At 27.5% G+C, this 19,450-nt stretch overlaps 1 protein-coding gene across 1 annotated transcript; it reads right to left on the bottom strand.

The window, feature by feature from the left end:
* Positions 1-6,018: 6,018 nt before the first annotated feature.
* LOC129988129 (calcineurin subunit B type 2) lies at positions 6,019-19,348 on the bottom strand. The gene is made up of 6 exons (XM_056096270.1): positions 19,170-19,348; positions 11,849-11,888; positions 9,677-9,853; positions 9,214-9,273; positions 8,948-9,132; positions 6,019-8,033 (listed from the first exon to the last, which is right to left on the bottom strand). The coding sequence occupies exons 1-6, from the start codon at positions 19,170-19,172 to the stop codon at positions 7,986-7,988; spliced, it is 513 nt and encodes a 170-aa protein (XP_055952245.1). The 5' UTR covers positions 19,173-19,348; the 3' UTR covers positions 6,019-7,985.
* Between the last annotated feature and the right edge of the window lie 102 nt (positions 19,349-19,450).

The following is a 19,450-nucleotide window of genomic DNA, read 5'->3' as shown; positions in this document are numbered from 1 at the left end:
ATGGATACATTTGTTTTAAAAATGCAAATTTCTTTAATACAAAAAAAAAAAAAAAATGTCGCATGAAAGTATTTGCCTAAAAGCTCAGTATTCAATCATCATGACTTGAAATAAATTTGCTAATCATGCATATTGTTGATCATATGCTCACTTTGATTGTTACAACGATTTTTTAAACAAAATAAACTTGAAAAATCAATAACTTCCGGGCAAATAATAATAATAAAATAAAATTCTTTGCTCGCATTTGTGTACATTTGGAAGAAATATACTCCAGTAACGAGGAACGTTTTGAAATGCTGATGATTCATACTGTATATAATGGCAATGCTTCTCCAGCTACAAAATACCACGATGTTTTCCGAATTCCCGGTATTCTTCTAGGAAGTGTATTTACAAAACATTTCAGCAATTAAAAATTACACGATTCTTATTTCTCCGGAAAGGATGAGACGTTATACAAGAATTGACATTTTGACTTATGTTTTACTTTACCTTATGCTACTGTACCGACAAGAATCGTTTCACCGTTCGTACCGTTAGAATCAATTCAGAATTCTAACATTCCAAAGATAAAAATGCTGATAATTCATTGACATAATAAGTAGTACATGTGCAATGTTCGTGAACTCCAAGAATAACTACAAGATCATGGTTGATGTATGGAATTTTCCAGTTTCAAGCAGGCCTTTCATGTAGAATCACACCCATCTTTCTCCAAATATATATTTTGAACCAACAAAAGTCTCTTTAATCGCAATAGAAGCATCAGTCGTCAAAGCGATCACTTTTAGAACGATAAAAATCCATTCCTGATACGAGAGGATCATCATCAGTGGTAGTTGTGTATAAATTTTCACTTGGTTGTCAGCAGTATACTAGTCGATATATTCAATTAGATTTCAATGACACTGCGCCTATGACTAATGGAAGAATTTCCTTTGGCTATACTTCTATTGAAGCGATTTACTGATTGTCTAAACGGGTGTGATTTCAAGTGAAAACTGGGCACTCTCGCATTCTGGCAGCCGAAAAATGTTCAAAAAATTTGGTTAAATATTGTTCTAGATCTCTTACGAAAACATGATATAGATGATTCATAAGTTAGAAAATTTATCTTGCAAAAGATTATTGCAAATACTAAGATTTTTTTTTTTTCCATATGGTTTAATTTTGAAGTTATTGTATACGATTTTCTGATGCATGTATCAAGGAGCCTCTGTGATCTTCATTAATTCTCTATATCTCTTTAAGTTATGATAGACTTTTTTTTAGGAGTTAAGATATAAAAAATATTTACAAACTCGGCAAAAAGAATTAAAATATTTTTATGATATGAAACATAATCACCATGTAAGACTTACAGACTGAACTTCGTAATCTAAATTTTAGAGGAAGAAAATTTTTTAATTTGAAAAATAACTAAATCCTTTCGCACATTGGATCTATTGAAAATTCAAACGAATTCAGAAGATCTACACAGGGAGGAGTTCTTATGATTCTTCTAAATGGGACGTTTCACTTCAGAGGTGCCAGTATTCTAGAAGGAAGCATTTGGAATATTTTTCACAGGTCTGTTCTTGTCAAGAAAATAACGTCAATTTTCGATGACACTTTTAATTGCTAAAGACATGTTAGTATTAGCAGGTAAGAGAACTGGACGTCTAAAGTTCCTCTTTTCATCACTGTCCACAAGTTTGATTTTTACTCTCAAAAGTTTTTTTTTTTTTTTTTTTTTTTTTTGACAATTTAGTGAGAAATTTTTCATGTATAAAAGTCTTTAATTGCGCGGACTTGGAAATTAAAACTTTCGTTTGCTTGCATTTTTTATGAACCATCTTTTAAGTTCTTTCATATGAGATGTTATGAACAAAATGCAGAATCCATGCCACCACTCAGATGTTTCTACTATAGGTTGATTGCTCTAGATATACTTTATTTGGATATTTATCACGAAGGGCATAATCGCTCTTTTCATTTTATTCATTGGCCATTCATGAGGTGGAATATATAGTTACCTTCGACCTGTCTTCTATTACAAACTGCATAGCTGCTGCGGTGGACAATTCTTATTTGACCGATCTGCAAGAATCAAAGAACAAGGAACGCGTTTTCAAGCGTCCACCTTCTATTTCTGGAACACGCTTCTGGTCAAATACATTACAATATTTTTTTCGATTTGGTCAAGATAATGCTGTAATAAAAACAGTCCAGAATTAAATATTGTCATTTTGAAATTATTTTTGGACTTCAGAGGAAAGATAAGCAGTAACTGCGCAATCAAGAAGTTCCAATCGAACAATCGTTGCACATTTTGCTCCCTTAAGAAGGAATTCCAGTTTTGCACTGCACCAGCTGTACATAAACAGTGTGTTTACCACTAACTCGTAGAAAAACAATAGCTAATTGACTTGCTTCAGTTAAGAAATGAATCTATTACAGAATAAACCATCATGGCACTTTCACGTGTTTTAAATATTTAAGCTTGTTAAAGTATTCAGATAATCTTGAATCGTTTTTATATCAATTTCAAATTTTAATTCAACTAGTTTTCAATTCAGTTTCCAGCCAGAGTTTCGAACATAGCACCACGAATTAGTAATTTCCCTATAGGATCGAAAACTTAGTGCGAAGCAGCTAAAATATCCCTTTCCATGACTTCCTTCATTGCTTATTTCAGATAAAAAATATTTATAGTAAGACGATCACAATGTTTATCCCAAATTATTCCCGGAATGTTTGCTGGAATTACTGTGGATTCAGATGGTTTGGTGTACTGCCCCTTTCGCAAATCACATTTTCTTCCAGCCATTTTCTCAGAGCGACTTTAATAAATTGGTTCAACTATGACTCCGTGTTGACGATAACTAAACAATTATCCACATAGAAATTATGAATAAGTTGTAGATTATCCTTAGAGTATCTTTAATTTCCTTGCATGTCTTCCTCAAATGGTTCTGGATAAGAAAGAACAGCCTCAATAAACTCCTGGGACAAATGTGCAATGACAATGAGTTTCCTATCTTTCGTATACAAAAAAAAAAGTAAGAAATATATCCTGTTTACAGACTTATTTATAAGAACATTTTGCATATATCAGCTGTAATGCCAAATTTATGCAAACGAAATCTGGTTATTACAGATGAAATTAATTCTATTATATTTGATAATTTCTTAACACAATCATTGAGACTGAGAGTTCCTTTTTGTTTTGAAAAAAAAAAAAAAAAAAAAAACCCATTAAATATTGGTCGAATACTATCTGTATGTTTACCTTCAGCATATGTCGATGAGGCAAGTAGTGGCAAGATAATTCCATTTTTCTTTAGGAACCTCTCCGATGATGATGCCTTCATGTTCTCTCTAAGATTACTCCATACAAGTTTCATATTTTGAGCTTGAGAATTTACATGAAACCTCTTTTTAATTTAAAATTGTCTGGCAAAAGCAAAAGATATTCAAGCCATGGTAACCTATTAAGTTTATTTTTATTAGCCTTGACAACCTTCAGCTTTTTTGTTTTACATTTTTCAGTCCCAAATAATCTTATTTAACCCGTTTAAAAACTATCCCGTTCTTTTACAAAAAAAAAAAAAAAAAAAAAAGAGGAAATCTTTAGCATAACATTGCTTGAAGACAACCAACTTTTCGTTTGCTGTTATGTTTATGTATTCTTAGGACATGCTTGTAGCTCATCGCTTATATCGTGTCACATATAGAGAAGTGGACCAAAGTTCCTACGTTAAGAATTGCGCCGTTTTTCTAAATTTCTTAATCTTATTCTACAACAAGTATTTTCATACTTATCAGATTTAACGCTATGAAGTAAAAATTGTATGATTTTTTTTTTTTTACTTACTGGAATATATCCAATTTCTTCTGGTAGATTCTCTTTTTGCTTTTTCATTTTTCAAACCCAGGATTCAAGACTTTTTTTGGACAGATTTCTTTATTACCATTTTGATACAGGCTTTATTTTTAGTGTCTCGAAGGAAACTCTTGAGTTGCAAGTATCGGGCGTACTGATTTCAGAACTTCCTTATTCTAAACATCTAGTATCTTGTACATGATTCCTGCAGTATACTACATATTCCAAAAAGGCTACGTACTTACGAGCTATATACAGTGGTGTCAAACACACAAAACAGCTTAAAATATTCCATCTCAAAAGGAAATTCTTGAGAAAAAAAAAACGCAATTTGAACTCGAATGCTTTACTGCACAGAGAGCATATACTTTCTTCACATCTTTTGAAATTACAGTCAATAAATTTGCAGCTATAAGTACTTATCATGTGGGGAAATTCTTTCTTTATATGATTAGAGATTTTCCTCTGCACCCAACTAAGGCTAGCTTAATTCTCCCCCCCCCCCTTCAGTTTCTGATTTAAGGAAATTAAATCATATCAATTAAATACTATTCAGTATTAGCTGAAGTATTTCAGATCCATGCTTTCAAAACTCTTCTTGGAAATAGACTCTACCATAAGATAAAGTATCAAAGTACATTAATCAGTTTTCATAAAGAAATGCCGTTGTAATTTTTTTATGAATATCAGCTTTGTTAGCTCTAACATGAATCTCTACCAATAGTTCATCTCTACCAAATATTTTTTTGGAATTGGTAGAAAGCTTTCTACAACTTCTCAGATTTTGGATTCACTTTCAATGATATACTGAAATTTATTTTCGTTTAAGTCTTCATCATTATGAATATGTTGGAATTGGGTCTAAATTATCAGCCAATAAATAATATTACCTTTAAACTACCTTAATTCCAATCGGTAAATTAAATTCCTTTTAAGCAGTAACAATAATAGGATTTTAAGACTCATCTGCCAATGGTGATATTACTTGAATTTGTGCTTCTATTTTGTATTTCCTTAACATTTCCTTTAATATTATATTTTCTTTATCCTTTGGTTGTCTTTATATTCGACTTGTCTTATCTTTTGTTTCCAAGCACTGATGGCCATTATCAAATACCTGTAACAAATTGTGCTCTACTTTTTAAAATAATTTTCAGCAGTTCCAAAAATATGATCTTTTGAAGTTCTATTTTAAACAAGTTCTATTTTTATAATTTTTTCATCGCTTAAAACATGTATCAAATCCAAAATAATGTTCTGTTAAATGGTTTCCAGATGCACAAAGTACAAATTAAATTCAGTTTTGTTTAGTACTTAAATATTGAAATTTATTCAAATAACCAGAAATATCTCAAGATGAATAGAAAAGCAAAATAATTTACACATAATAACTTTCATAAACTCTAAAAAGAGCTTTGTTTTTAAATTGTAAAACTACTTCATTACCATAAAAACCTTGAATTATAGTTTTACCAAAGTGCATTTACATTAAAATCAAAGAATCATTTCCAATAAAAAAAATAATTTTTTTTTTCTCTATGATTTCAGATGTGTAGAATAATTCTTATATGCAACTAAAAGAATGAATTATTTTTACCAATAATATATTAAATACCAAGAATAATAAAGATTTTTATTAAACTAGTTTTGCATCTAAAGTATAATGGAAATTTGCAATTGATTTTTTTTTTAAATTTCTGGCTATACTGGAGCTTTGAACTCTTTAATGATATTTTCAATGCAAATATTTTAATATTTTGAATAAAAATATTGCCAGTTAATAAAGTTTAGTTAAAAAATAAGTTTAGTTTAAATATCACAGAGTTTAGCTACCAGTTAAAATTTTATTTTCTACAAATGATCTAACCGATAAAGAATTTGAGAATATTAACAATGAATAATAAATTAAAAACCAATATATAAATCCAATTTTTAGTGCACTAATAAAAATATATATTTTTTTAATTTCCTCCTTAAATTTTAATCAGCATTCATCACTGATATCCTTAACTAAAGACCCTTAAAAATTTTTCAGAACAGGCTTTATTTTAAGATTTGATGTATTATCTTCTATTAATGTATGCATCCTTTAACACCAATAAAATTTCCAAAATAAATCTAGAGATTTGAAATAAATACTCAATACAAACTTTGTTTCATATAGAACTTTATTTACAAATAATCTTATTGTGTATACAGAGATAAATGTATTTCATTGCTAATTAAAGATTGAAATAAAATGCTTTTAATTTTAAATTTACTACTTAGAGTGCCTATAGTATATGTATAAAAAGATAGTGACTACACCGAAATCTTTTATCGTGCTTCCTGAATTTTACTAACATTCAAAAGGAGTTCACACTCCGGAAAATAAATTCCTGTGGTTATTAAAAAAAATTATGTCACACATACACATTGAATAACTGCAAAACAAAAAACAAAAGCCTGAAAGCAGTAGAAGCAATTCTAAATAAAATTTTGATTGTGTAAAGGCAAAATACTGATTCAGCACTGTCATCATTTGTAACTAAATTTCAATATTCATTAGAATCTAATAATTTCAATTTTTCAATAATTAATTTCAAACAATTATTGTAATTCATAAATATTTAATAATGTTAATATAGCACAATTATAACATTCCTTTTAAGAAAAGTTGCACAACAATTTATCACAGTAAATAATAAATTGATTAAAGAATAATAATTTCCATTGCCTTTGCACAATTAGTGAAACCAATATTAATCAGATTTAACAAAACAAAACATTAAAAAAAATAATAATAAATCAAAGAAGCATAAAATGAAAAAGAAAAAGTTACGGGAAAAAATATATTTCGCACAAAATGTGGAAACAATTACTCATGAGATCAAACACTGAAAAACAATTAAAATAATAATACATGGAATTAATTATCCAAAACACGCTCCAGATACATTCAAATGTTAAAAGTGCAAAGCATTACATTCAAAAACTCAACATGATTCAAACAGCACAAGACAATAACACTCTAAATAGATGATAAACTGTTTTTCAGTTAGCTTCCAAAGCAATATTTCCATGCAACTCGTTATCGTGTAGCTTCTAAAGGCAATATTATTCACAGCAAAAATTACTGTTGGTGAGAGAGAAGAGAACTTTGCTCTTAAATATTTCATACAGAAGGTAAAAATGGTTATATGAAATATCTTTCAGAGGAAGTTTACAGATTGAGCTATAGTGGAAGATATAAATCAATAAAATTTAGAAAAAAAATCACTCCAAACAAACTGAAAAATAAATAAATTAAAAAAAAAACATTATTTGTCACGCTCAAAATTCTTAAAAATCTAACAACCCAAATGATTTTTATAAGCTATGTGTGTAACGAGATTTGATTGAGAAGCCAGAGGGAAAGGCCAATATTACACAGTATGCACTGAAACAAGTTGTACTTCCAAATCTCAGACTTATTTTCCCCCCAAAGTATTATTATTATTCTTTATTAGGATCTAAAAACTTAGTTAATTTAAACACATCCATAATAATACATTAGTTAATTTAAACATCCATAATAATACATTAGTTAATTTAAACATCCATAATAATACATTATTTAAAAGAATAAATAAAAATACACAATTTAACAGAAAATAATTTGATATCATTCAAATTTTTGCACTATTTGATTGCACTAATTGGAAAAATGAAAAAAAAAAAAAAAAAAGGATATTTTGATTAAATTTTGTCAAAACCTAATTAAAGTCTTAACTGCAAAACAGACTAGAATTTTATTTCTATAAAATAATGTACTGAAAGTGATTTGTATAGTTTTTCACTCTATATACAGATAAATTTATCCTCTAATAAATAGATTCTTTAATTTTTTTCTTGAATTTAAATAATTTTATGTACATAACATATAATTCAAACCACAAAAATACGGATATTACCCCAAAATCTTATGTGCCAGTATAATTTTGTTTTCTGTTACGAGGTTTATATAAAACTAATATCTACATACACAGTTCAGTGCATAGACCAAGGCAGCAATAAAATCAACTGTACATACACTATCTACAAATGAGGAGAGATGTATAATAGTTTTGATGAAGAGGCAATAGCACATGTAGTTACTTCAGACATCGACAACCATCTTCTTGTGAATGTCAGTATTGCCAACCATCTTAAATAAATAAAATAAACATTAATATTAATAAAGATTTGCACAACTTCATACCAATAAGCACAGACAATATTGAATATTATATGGAACATAAAATTTCTAAAAATGAAACATCACATGTAACTGGGTGTATAATACAAAGAAAAAAAAAAAAAAAAAAAAGGAGATTTATAGCAAAATAAATAGAATAGTGTAAGGTTTCTAAAATAATAAGAGTTATATGTCTATCAATATTTGAAACTAAAAAAATATTTTGCTGCACAAGACATTAAGATACAGAAATATAAAATATGTAACTGAAATTTTTAGTAACCATTAAACTTGGCAGACCAACTAATCTCCATAGGCATCTAATTATTTGATAAAACAAAATATTAAAATATTCAAGCAATTAACCGATTCTTAAATTAATTACCACTCACAATAATATATCAGTGTTTAATAATTGTCAAATTAGAATGAATTATTCAAATTAAATGCAACTTCATTTTTTTATGATTTTTATTATTTAAACTCAGAATTAATTCCAGAATTTTTAGGTCAGGTTTAGACTTAACTGCTACATGCTCAAATCTGATGGACTCAATAAATTTTAGACCTACATGAAAAACATTACATAAGTGAACTATACAAGAAATATAATTCTAGTTCTCTCAAAATCCATGATATAAATAATGATTTTTTAAAAATTAGTTTTAATTTCATTTATTACAACCTTCCTTAAAAATTATAGCAATTTGAATTGTTAGGACTGGGGGGGGGGCGTAATTTAAATAAATAAGACAGAAAAATCACCCTCTCTACCAGAAAAAGGTTCAAAATTTAGATATATGCAAATAACAAAACTACTCTATCTGACAATATTTAATTTTAAAATCACCAAAGTATTCTTAAACAAATATTAAGGATCTTACAGCACAGAACTCCTGGAATGAGATTTTTCCATCTTCATCTTTATCAGCAAACAAAATAGTTTTATCTACTATTTGCTGAAGCTGAACATCTTTCAAATTACTCCCAACCATCATTTTCAGAACTTGGAACAGTTCACTATTTGATATGTATCCATCATTATCCATATCATAAATACGAAAGGCAACTGAAAAATTCGACATAAAGAAATGTAAATTTCTACAACACACATGACTAATGAAGATGGGACATCAAACAAAAGACTTACATCTGAGTTTAGATTCTTTGTCTCCTTTAACACTAAACTGAGATACTCCTTGAATAAACTCTGGAAATCAAAGAAAAGAATGTAAAGAAACAGAAAACTATCTTGGTAATTTTCCTTTCAATTACAGTTATGAGAAAAAGATGCAGAGCTTATAGATTTCAACTAGATTATAGAAATTATGGACAAGCTTATTAAAACTAAATTTAATTTAGATTATAATTTTTAATAATTACTTAATTATTTTAAATTTAAGGACTTGATTTACTGTTCAGATTTAAACTACTAAAACACATTAATACACAAAATAAAGAATTACGTTTAACAAAGGAATACAATTATTGTAACATAGATATGATCAAATGAACTTTTGAAGTATTTCATATTTCTTTAGTTATAGTTAAAACAAAAAGAAAATTAACAAGCAAATCAGCATTCTTCATATTCTGAATAAAGAAAAAATTACCTTTGAAATCAACCTCTCCATTACCATCTGTATCAAATATATCTATCACACGTTGAACTAAAGGATTTTGCTGCAATTCAGGAAGAGACATAAATTCATCTACACTAAGAGATCCAGAATTATCCAAATCCAGCTTGCGAAACCTTTTCCCCAACCTTTTGATCTCATCAGGATCAACTGCAATCAAAAATTCCCAATTATTTAAATTTAATAAATTATTTCAAATATAAAGTAGCAGTTTTAGCAGCAGTATAGATTTCGAGTTAATTTTTCCGAAGTTAAAAAGGAACATATTTGTTCATCCTAAAAGTCACATTTCAAATGTTGTATGATATGTTGCATAAATTACATGATTTCTTTTCTTTACTTTAATCCTATATTTCCTAATTCTTAGTTTCTTCATCTTTGGTTTTATGCCACAGAACTAGAATAAACATCAGTTAATACAATGATGTCCATAATATTACATACATATTTTATATGTGTTTTATGGAATTAAAGTGAAGTATGTGGATCAATCCATTAAATATATCTCCTTAATGTCAAGAAGAGTACCAATACTGGTGACCAAATGCCATTGAGCATTATCAATAAAATAAATAAAAAAAAATTCCAATTATTTCACAAAAAAAAAAAAAAAAAAAGAATACATGAGGCAACGGAATAGTATTCTGGAGATAAGTTTGTATTTACGTAGTGTCTTTTTCTAAGACAAAACTATGCAAACCAATCCAACATTACACTTCCTAACTATGTATACTACATCTAAAATGGTCAATTTCCAAAATACTGGAAAGAGAAAGGCAATTCTGGATTAAAAGAGTTATCAAAATTGAAGAGGACAATAAACAAAATCTGCTTTCATCTGTGTACAGTACTTATTATGGATGAATCAATATGATGCTTTCAAAACACCACTTGCATTTCTTTTTTTTCAGTTAAAAATACTCAAAGAAACACATCTGACTACTTTATAGGGAAATAAACTAGTATGGTTTTCTAATCTCTGCATGCAGAATGACATTCAGGCATTCATACTCATTTGTATTCTTTCTGATAATTTATGCTGGCTATAATTTTTACATAACAATCATTATTTCCTGAAATCCTGACAGTATATTAAAACACTGTTGATACAGCTGCATTTAGTGGTGGTGGGGTGGTCGATTGTACACAAGTTTATCAAAACATCAAATAATTGCTTGAATTTTAATAAATTTTCTTCAACTGTGCAGTAATGCATTAGGCAATTTTGAATTCCAGAGCATCGCCTTTAATTCTTCTACCAGCAGGTACATAGGAAGTCGCGCCAATGAGTTTCACCAATAATGATTGGAATGTAGAACATTGTTGTATGTACTTTCAAGCATCATCATTTTAGAGAGATTCAGGTACTGGATGGTCACTGGGTTATGTGAGCAGCATTCTTCTAATTTACTTACAGTATTTCCATGGGTAAAATCATCTACATGCATTCTTTGATTTAAATCATTTGCTATATCGACTGGAGAAAAGCAACTCAAGAGCAAAGTACATATTTGATGTATTTTGTTCCATACTGCTTTTTTCACCATTTATATCTTATATAATTTTAAAACCTATCATATAGCTTAAAACATTTCCATTTTCATCAATGAATAAGCAAAATTTATTTCCCCATTATTTCAACTTCTTTTGATCATCCACAATTTAATTTTGTATTCAAAAATTAACATAATATGTACTTCCGCTTCAATTTTTAAATACCAGTGTAAATATTTTTTTCAGAAAAGTTACTCTGACGGCTTATAAGATACGACTTTGGACAAACATATGAAGTGAAAGGGCAATAACTTAAAATTACGAACACTCATTAAAAATTCAAGTATGAGTGAATTCTATTGATTTTCAGTTTTTCCTAAATGATATATTATTATTTACAATTTGTTGTAAAGGAATAGAAAATTTGCATTATTATTCATTTCAAAGTAACATTTCTTAGAAAAAAAAAAAAAACCTATTGAAAAAGTTTCGAAATCAAAAGGCATTTTCTAAATTTTATATTCACATGATATTGCAAAACAACCTTCTTTCAAACTATTATTAGGAAACATCTTCTTTAATGCATTGAAACTGGATGATTTATTCAATTATATTTCCTCACATTCACCTAAAAGTTAAAAAAACACTTACAAGTGGAGCACATTTCCATCGGAAGCGATGTTTCATTTCCCTAAAAGAGAAACAATATGTCTAAATTATTCAGACTTATTAAAAAAGAAATTGTTTTTAAATACAAAATAAAAATTTTTTCTAGTTTAAGGCTATTCTGCCTACTGCATACATGCAAGTACAACTATTAGGAAATGAATAAAATTCTATTCTATTCAATGAAATATTTTATAGTCAAAATATGCAATTTTTACACATTCTTCCATATGACTATAACTTTACACATATGACTGGTTTTGATTTATACATTATTTGGTTATTATAATTTTATAATAACTACCTAAAATATCCAAATTAACTTGAAAAAGTACATAACTGTATGTAGATTTTTTTAAATATCAGTTTCTACCGATCTATTGTTGATAAACAATAGTTTTCACAATTTCAATTACATCAAATAAAATGTTTTAAAAATTTTAAAATTAAAGAAAGGAAATAAAATTTGTTATTGACAACTGTATATATCCCTATGTCTTCTGTAAAAAAAATGCTAATTTTCACAAAAAGGATTTTTTTCCTCAGCATATTTTGATGTGTTTACAATGAATTCTTTCAAAATGAAAGAAATTTTTAATTCAAACTTGCACTGAGAGCTAAGAACAATAAAATTTTATTTAGACATCACCAGCAATATTAATTTTAATAAAAAATCATATAATTAAAAAAAAACTCAATTAGACTTTTTCACCTTCCTTGAAAAAGCAGTAATTGTTGCCTTTTCCAACTTCTAACAGTTTCTATATTTATTCAACTGATGCAATACAAACTGTGTTTGTCCAAAATTTTACGACCTTTTGTGTTTTCATTCTCGCATCAAGTTGTCATACAATGCTCAAAAACACTCATCTTTTATTAGTATGTATATATAATCATTATTTTTATCATTCTCAAAGCAAAGCAAAGAAATGTGGTACTTGGATGAGAGTTTCAGAGTTAAAAACAAAAATTCCATTTACCTTTAGTTCATATGCTATCCAAACTATAACATTACACTTTGAATATAATGCTCTGATACTTTGCAATTAAAAAGAAATTAAGGAATAAAATCTAACCTCTCAAAACATATTCACTAATAAATAACTATTAAGTAACTTATTTCACACAATCAAGGTTTTTTTTTTATTTTTAAATTTCAATAAAGATTAAGTTAATATATCATTTTTGCAATAGATAAAACTTTTAAAATAACTGAAATAAATACTGTCTTCGTTAAATGAAAAGTTTAAATTCATTCACAAACATTCCATTGCTCTCTTTCCATAAATTTAATTAAAACTTTGGATCCCTTACTTTTCTCCCATAAGTTATTAGCTAAGAATTGAATTTTAACCCCCCCTTATTAACTATTTCTTAAAAAAAAAAATAGAATTCTATTTAATAACACCTAAAAAAAAACACTCTGACCAGATTATTGCCATAAAAGCTTCAGCCCAAATCTAATATAAATTTCAATATATTTTACTTCTGATATTTTTTTTTTTAAATGCCTGAGAAATCATACACATAAGGCTGTATACGAATGTTGCTTTTATCACTTCATAAGTCCAACCTATTTACATGAAACTGTTTCAGCAAAATAACCTTAATAAATAATTTAATAAATAATTTTTAAAAAAATACTTTCATTAAGATATTTTAACAAGAAGTTACGTTTTATATTTTGAAGTAAAATAAAAAAAAGAGCAAACAAATTCAGGCCCATTCCACGGTAATGTATGTGACAATCGGACTAAAAGATATGCATAAATATCTGATAAATTTATGTACAAATGTAGTGAAAGTCAAAAATTTAATTTTGTTAGACAATTAAAAAAGAGTTTTAATAAATGGTAATGAAAAATATATTTGTATTTAAATTTTGAGAGACCTTTTAAAATTTTTTTTAGATAGTCACGTATGTGACAAAAATTGGAACTGTGATTTGATAACACCAACTTTCTTTAAAAAAATCAGTGAATTATATGCATGAAACGTGCTTAAAAAAAGTTTCCCATAAGAAAAAGGTTTAATGAAGACAAACTAATAAATGCATTAAATATTTCTTTAATTTTTCAATTAAAAAAAAAATGTAACTTTACAGGTCATGTATGTGACAAGTAGTCATGTATGTGACATCGTTCAATTTCACATAACTGCATTTTGAAATATTACAGTATTGCGACCGTTAATTATAGGTGTTGGCAATACTCTAATTATGTCATCCCGCTGAATAACTCCTATATCATTCTCTTGATAAATGAAGTTGCATACGGATACCTGCTTTAGGAAAATAACATTGATTTCGGTGTTATCTAATGCAGACACCTGTGCTACATAAGGCTTCCAGGACTTTTTTCCAAACACTTTTACAAGTAAAAACTTGCCAAGTGAAATATATGCAGAAGTGTGATTTTGTGCAAGTAATGGAGTTCTTTTCAAACACTGTTCTGTATTTTTACAAAAGCATAGCTCTTGCACAGTTGTATCCAAATTTTGCTGACTTGTAAATAAACAAATGTGTTCATCCAAACATTTAATTATGTGGGCTTTTTTAATTCCTGGAACATCCTTAGCTAAATTCCAATCAATTTGAGTTTTATCTATATCCTTTTGCAGCATAGGAATGACAGTGATATTTTGTACTACTTTTGCAGCAACTGTAGCAAAATCAACTGCATTCTGTACTATAGCTCTTCTTGCCTTTACTTCCGCATAGACTCGGGACTTTGCAGTACCTCCTATCCCATCAACAACTCCCTTTCCATGGGAAGTTGCTGAATATTTCCATTCGAAACTAGAAAAATGCTTTTGTGTTTTGAATAAAATAAAGAGGAAGTAACAAATAAATTTGTTTTTAAACTCGCTGGATGGTCCATCGCTCCAAATTATTAATTTTGGTTTATTTGCCTGAAATTTAATAATTTCCAAAAGCTTCAAAATGAAAGCAGACACAGATAGCTTAGATTTATCTTTAGTATCACTTACAATAAGATAACTCTGTGTTTTATAATTCTTTTCAAATAATGCAGCTGTAAACAAAGTTACGTTTTCCCGGCTCCATAGTGCAGACTGTATTTCACTTTGCCACTCACATGAATAACTCATAGCAAAATCTACTTGCAATACAACAGTATTGCTTTGCTTTATATCAGATTGAAAGGCAGCAGCTTGGATTCGTTTAATTTTTACATGCTGCTTAAAACTTTGAAAATTTTCTAAAACATTATCAGTTAATTCAGCTATGCAACCTTCATTGGTTTCTTTATAGAAGCGCTTATTTTCTGACTTAACCCATTGGTGCCATTGTACATTAGAAGCATTATTTAATCCTTTTTTGCCAATAAAATCTAAAAGCAATTTTCCAGCATTACATTTATCACATTTTGTTTCCCAACACTTTGATTCCAAGTCTGAATTGCACAGCACTTCTTTCCAAAAATCATTGTTATAATCAATATTTAATCCTTTTAACAAAAGAATGAAATTCTCATGACTCTTGCATTTACACTGATCACTAGGTGTGTCTTTAAGAAGAAGAACATTTTTAGGTCTTAAACTGCAAAATTTTGAATATCCAATATTAATGCTTGGATTTTCTTCCTTAAACAAAGCATGTGCTTCTTTCATATACATTGTAAGAAAATGTTTACGAACACGTTTTTTAATGCCATTTTCCCAAATTATCATTTCATCATGCATTCCTGGAGCAGTGTAGACTATGTCTGCTCGGCACAAGAAGTCTGCCACAAGTTCTTTGTTTTGATTATTATCACTGATATTGGACTCTCTTTCCTTTTGCAGTTTTAAACCTACCTTTTCCACTAAATTGCTGACTACAGCCATTCGTTTTCGAGGTGAGGTTGGTAAGGCTTTCAAAGTTTTTTTAACTGCTTTGCCAAGTGTCTGGGGAACTGTATAAGGAGAACATTCTGGGGTAGTCGCAATAGAAGAATTCAAACTTGAAATTTTTGTAGAATTACTTATCTTTTTGGCTGCTCTGCATTTCCTCTGCCTTTCTCTAGCTGCTTGCTTTTGTTTCTTTTTCTCCTTTTTTGTCATAGTTGCTGCTTTTAAATCTCTTATTTTTTTCTGCCTTAGCTTTTCTTTCTCTTTAAAATCAGGATCATTTCTTTTTTTCTCATAATATCTCTTTTGTTTAGTAGCATTTTTTATTCTTTGTTCATCATCCATATTTTAAGCTTAAAATAGCAAAATAAGACTAAGATGCTTAAAGATAGCAAAATCTGACTTGCAGCATACTTCAAACACAGTGTGCTGTGAACCTTTGCTTAAAAACAAACATTAGGTTATAGCTGGAGAAGTAAAGGAATGTACTGCCATCTGGTGAGATGAATTTAAAATAACTGCTTTGGATTTTATAATTCAATGTCACATACATAACTGCTTGAAGTCACATACCTGACCATTGAAAATTATAAATTAATTATAATATTTTTTAAATTTTTAAATGCAGTTTCATCAAATAGTATGATTATATTTAGAAAATAAAAATTTAGAACTTTCTATTAATTTAATGATGCAAAAAATAAAAAAAAAGTTTTAATGGTCATGTATGTGACACTCCACAATCTTCATTAGCTTTGATTGTTAAAACAAAGCCAAAATAGACATTAATTTGTAATTTTTTGATATAGTATTACTAAAAACATATTAACAATTGAAAATTAAAATTCTATAGGCACCTTATGAAAGGTGAAATAATTATAGAAACCTTTAAAAAATATAATAATGAAACAGGCCATTTACAAATTCTCAGCCAAGGTTTTAAAAAATGCAATTTTTGATGAGATCTAATATTTTTACACAAAAATCAAGTCAACAACAAGCAAAATCAGATATTTTTCATTAAAATTATGTGTTATAACCATGATAATAGATTAAAAAAAAATTTGCCCCTTGGTTTCAAAATCCATGGAATGGGCCTTCAGCATTTTATAGCCGACTTAAATAATTGATAAATTTCAATTTATTAATTTATTTCATATGGAAAGTTATAATTAACCAAGGTTATTCATATAAACTTAGTTAAATTAAAAAAATCAAATAGTTAAAAAAATTATCACTAGGGTTTCTATGTTTTCCTTTATAGAAGGCCACATAGAATACAATGCAAGAACAAATTAAAAATATTATTTAACTACATTTCATTTAAGAAAAAAGAAAGACAAGGCAATCTTAGTAACAAATGCAAATAAAAAGACAATAGAGTGGCCTTTAAACTTAAACAATCATTTTTACTCCGAAGATAATAAATTCTGTTCTTCACTTCACTTAATGTCATTTTTGTGGAATGTAGAATGTTCATAAAACTTTTTAATAAATAACTAAATCTAATAAAAATATATAATGGAAAATGGCAACCAGAAGTTTTTTTTTTTTTTTTTTTTTTTTATCGTAATGTAGCTTCAGTATTTAATAAAAAGGACTTAAGTACAAGAATTCTTACTTAACAGCAGGAAGGTTTTAATATCAACATCACTTTACATATAGGAAGATAAGATACATCAAATTTGAACTAATATTACCCTACAATAAAATATATTTTGAATACTTTTTTTTAGTGACAAAATATAGACTTATTATTAGATATTAAAAATTAAATTAATTTTTATATAAGATATTAAAAAAATATATAAAACATGCAGAAAATCAATAAATGTAAACCATATGCCAAACACAATAACAAGAAATTAAATGTTAATAATAAAAAAAAAATACCAATTCTTTCCCATTAAAAATTTACACAATTATCAGAAACTACATGATGTATTATAGGATTAAAATATTAAATAATTTCATGCCACTCTTTTTTAGAGACAAAATACAGATAAGAAAAATTCCAATTAAGTTTAAATTCTTTCACAGACTATTTATCAAATGTTCATGCAATAATTTTATCTCCAGAAAAATATACTAAAATATATATAATTAAATTAGAAATAACAGTAAAAAAGAATTAAATTAATAAAATTAAATATTTCATATAAAATAATATTTGGATTTTTTTTTATGCCTGAAAATTAAATTACATTAATAAAGATACACAATAACATTTAAATAAATAAAAATAAGCTAAATATTATTGTTGCTTGGTAAAAACATCAATACTACATATAATTTAAAGGGCTAAATGAGTTCAGAAAATACCTAAATGATTCAAAATCATTAAAGCATAAAACAGGAGTCTAAAATTTAAAAAAATTAGAAGAGAACATAATAAAAATTTAGTAGATCACAAAAAAATTAATTCCTCCTTTATACTCAAATAATCATTGTTTTTAGAGCATTTTTTGATACATATAATTTTGACAGTGAAAAAAAAAAAAATTGCAAACATTTGATTTTATGAGTTAACGCATGGAATGGGTTAACTATTTGAAAATGAATGAAAAATATTTGATGATCAATTCGAAATTTATTTTGATATAAATAAAATATTAAATCTTGAATAAAAATTTGAAATAAACTGTTTCGCTATGAATATACAACAAAAAACAAGGGAAACATCTCATAACATAATACATGTTTTAGACACACAGTGGGATTTTCACTCATAAACACCAGCTGTCCTTTAAGAATTATTGTATAAGTCAATATTCATACAACTTATAAAATACAGAGATAATTTTTTTTTGTCACTATAAATATTTTATCCAGAAATTTAAAAAAAAAAATTAAACTTATCAGCAGTTTTGCTCTCCATAAAAATAAAGATGAGAGAAGGGATAAACTATTAAAATTTAAGCTTTAAAACATAATTTAAATCACTCTACTATAAATGAATTTAATACAACATATATTAAGTATAATAATAACTACTTCGACTACATACAGAATATGCTTATTTAGAAAGTTTTACAGATTTGTATCATTTTAGTAAAAATTTCACAAGAAAATCTCAATTGCAAGTGAGAAATATAGATAATAACAATTATTTCAAATAAACAGTAATAGCAAAACTAGTCAATAAGAATCGTAAATGAAATGTTAAAAAAAAAAAAAAAATGTTAGAAAATCTAATGGAATTGGGAGCAGTTAAGGAACAGATATTTCAAATTACGTAAATCAGAGATTTAACGAAATACATGCGTATAAAATGCTACTAGAAGAACAAATGTTACGACTAACGTAAATGGCAAATATTTCATTTAGTAATTACGCAAATAAAAAAGTATCCAGAAATGTCGACCTATTTCAGTAGTTTGAAAAGGTATAATATTACCACAACAGTGCGCAAAAATTTCCCATTAACCAAACCAAAGTAAATGCTAAAATTACTTACCATAGTTAAGTTTTTTTTATTAATACAGGTATACACAAACTCTGCTACTGCTATACGTGTGAAATGGAATCTATCTCTAAGAATTTTTTCAGTTTATTTGAACAAATAGTTGATCTTGATGATGAAGACTGTAGAGAAAATGTTCACCTGGAAATCTGTTTACATTGCCAAATCTGACCTATTCCGTCGGAAAAAATTAGTTATTCAGTTCTCCAAAAGATAGCGCATTTGCGATTTTAGTTTTGGAAATTTAAAAATAATAATAAATAAAAGAAGTTATT

This window comes from Argiope bruennichi, chromosome 10 (genome assembly GCF_947563725.1).
Source record: "Argiope bruennichi chromosome 10, qqArgBrue1.1, whole genome shotgun sequence".
Taxonomy (NCBI): Eukaryota; Metazoa; Arthropoda; class Arachnida; order Araneae; family Araneidae; genus Argiope; species Argiope bruennichi.
The sequence above is the reverse complement of the archived record's forward strand: the minus strand, read 5'-3'. Positions and strand labels throughout refer to the sequence as shown.

Bases quoted from the DNA above. Each gene is read 5' to 3' on its own strand.
- LOC129988129 (XM_056096270.1), bottom strand. The intron at 9,854-11,848 runs GTAAGTGTTTTT...TTTTGATTGCAG, and splicing joins GATGGAAATGTGCTCCACTT to TTGATCCTGATGAGATCAAA. The intron at 9,274-9,676 runs GTAATTTTTTCT...TTTGATTTCCAG, and splicing joins TGGAGAGGTTGATTTCAAAG to AGTTTATTCAAGGAGTATCT.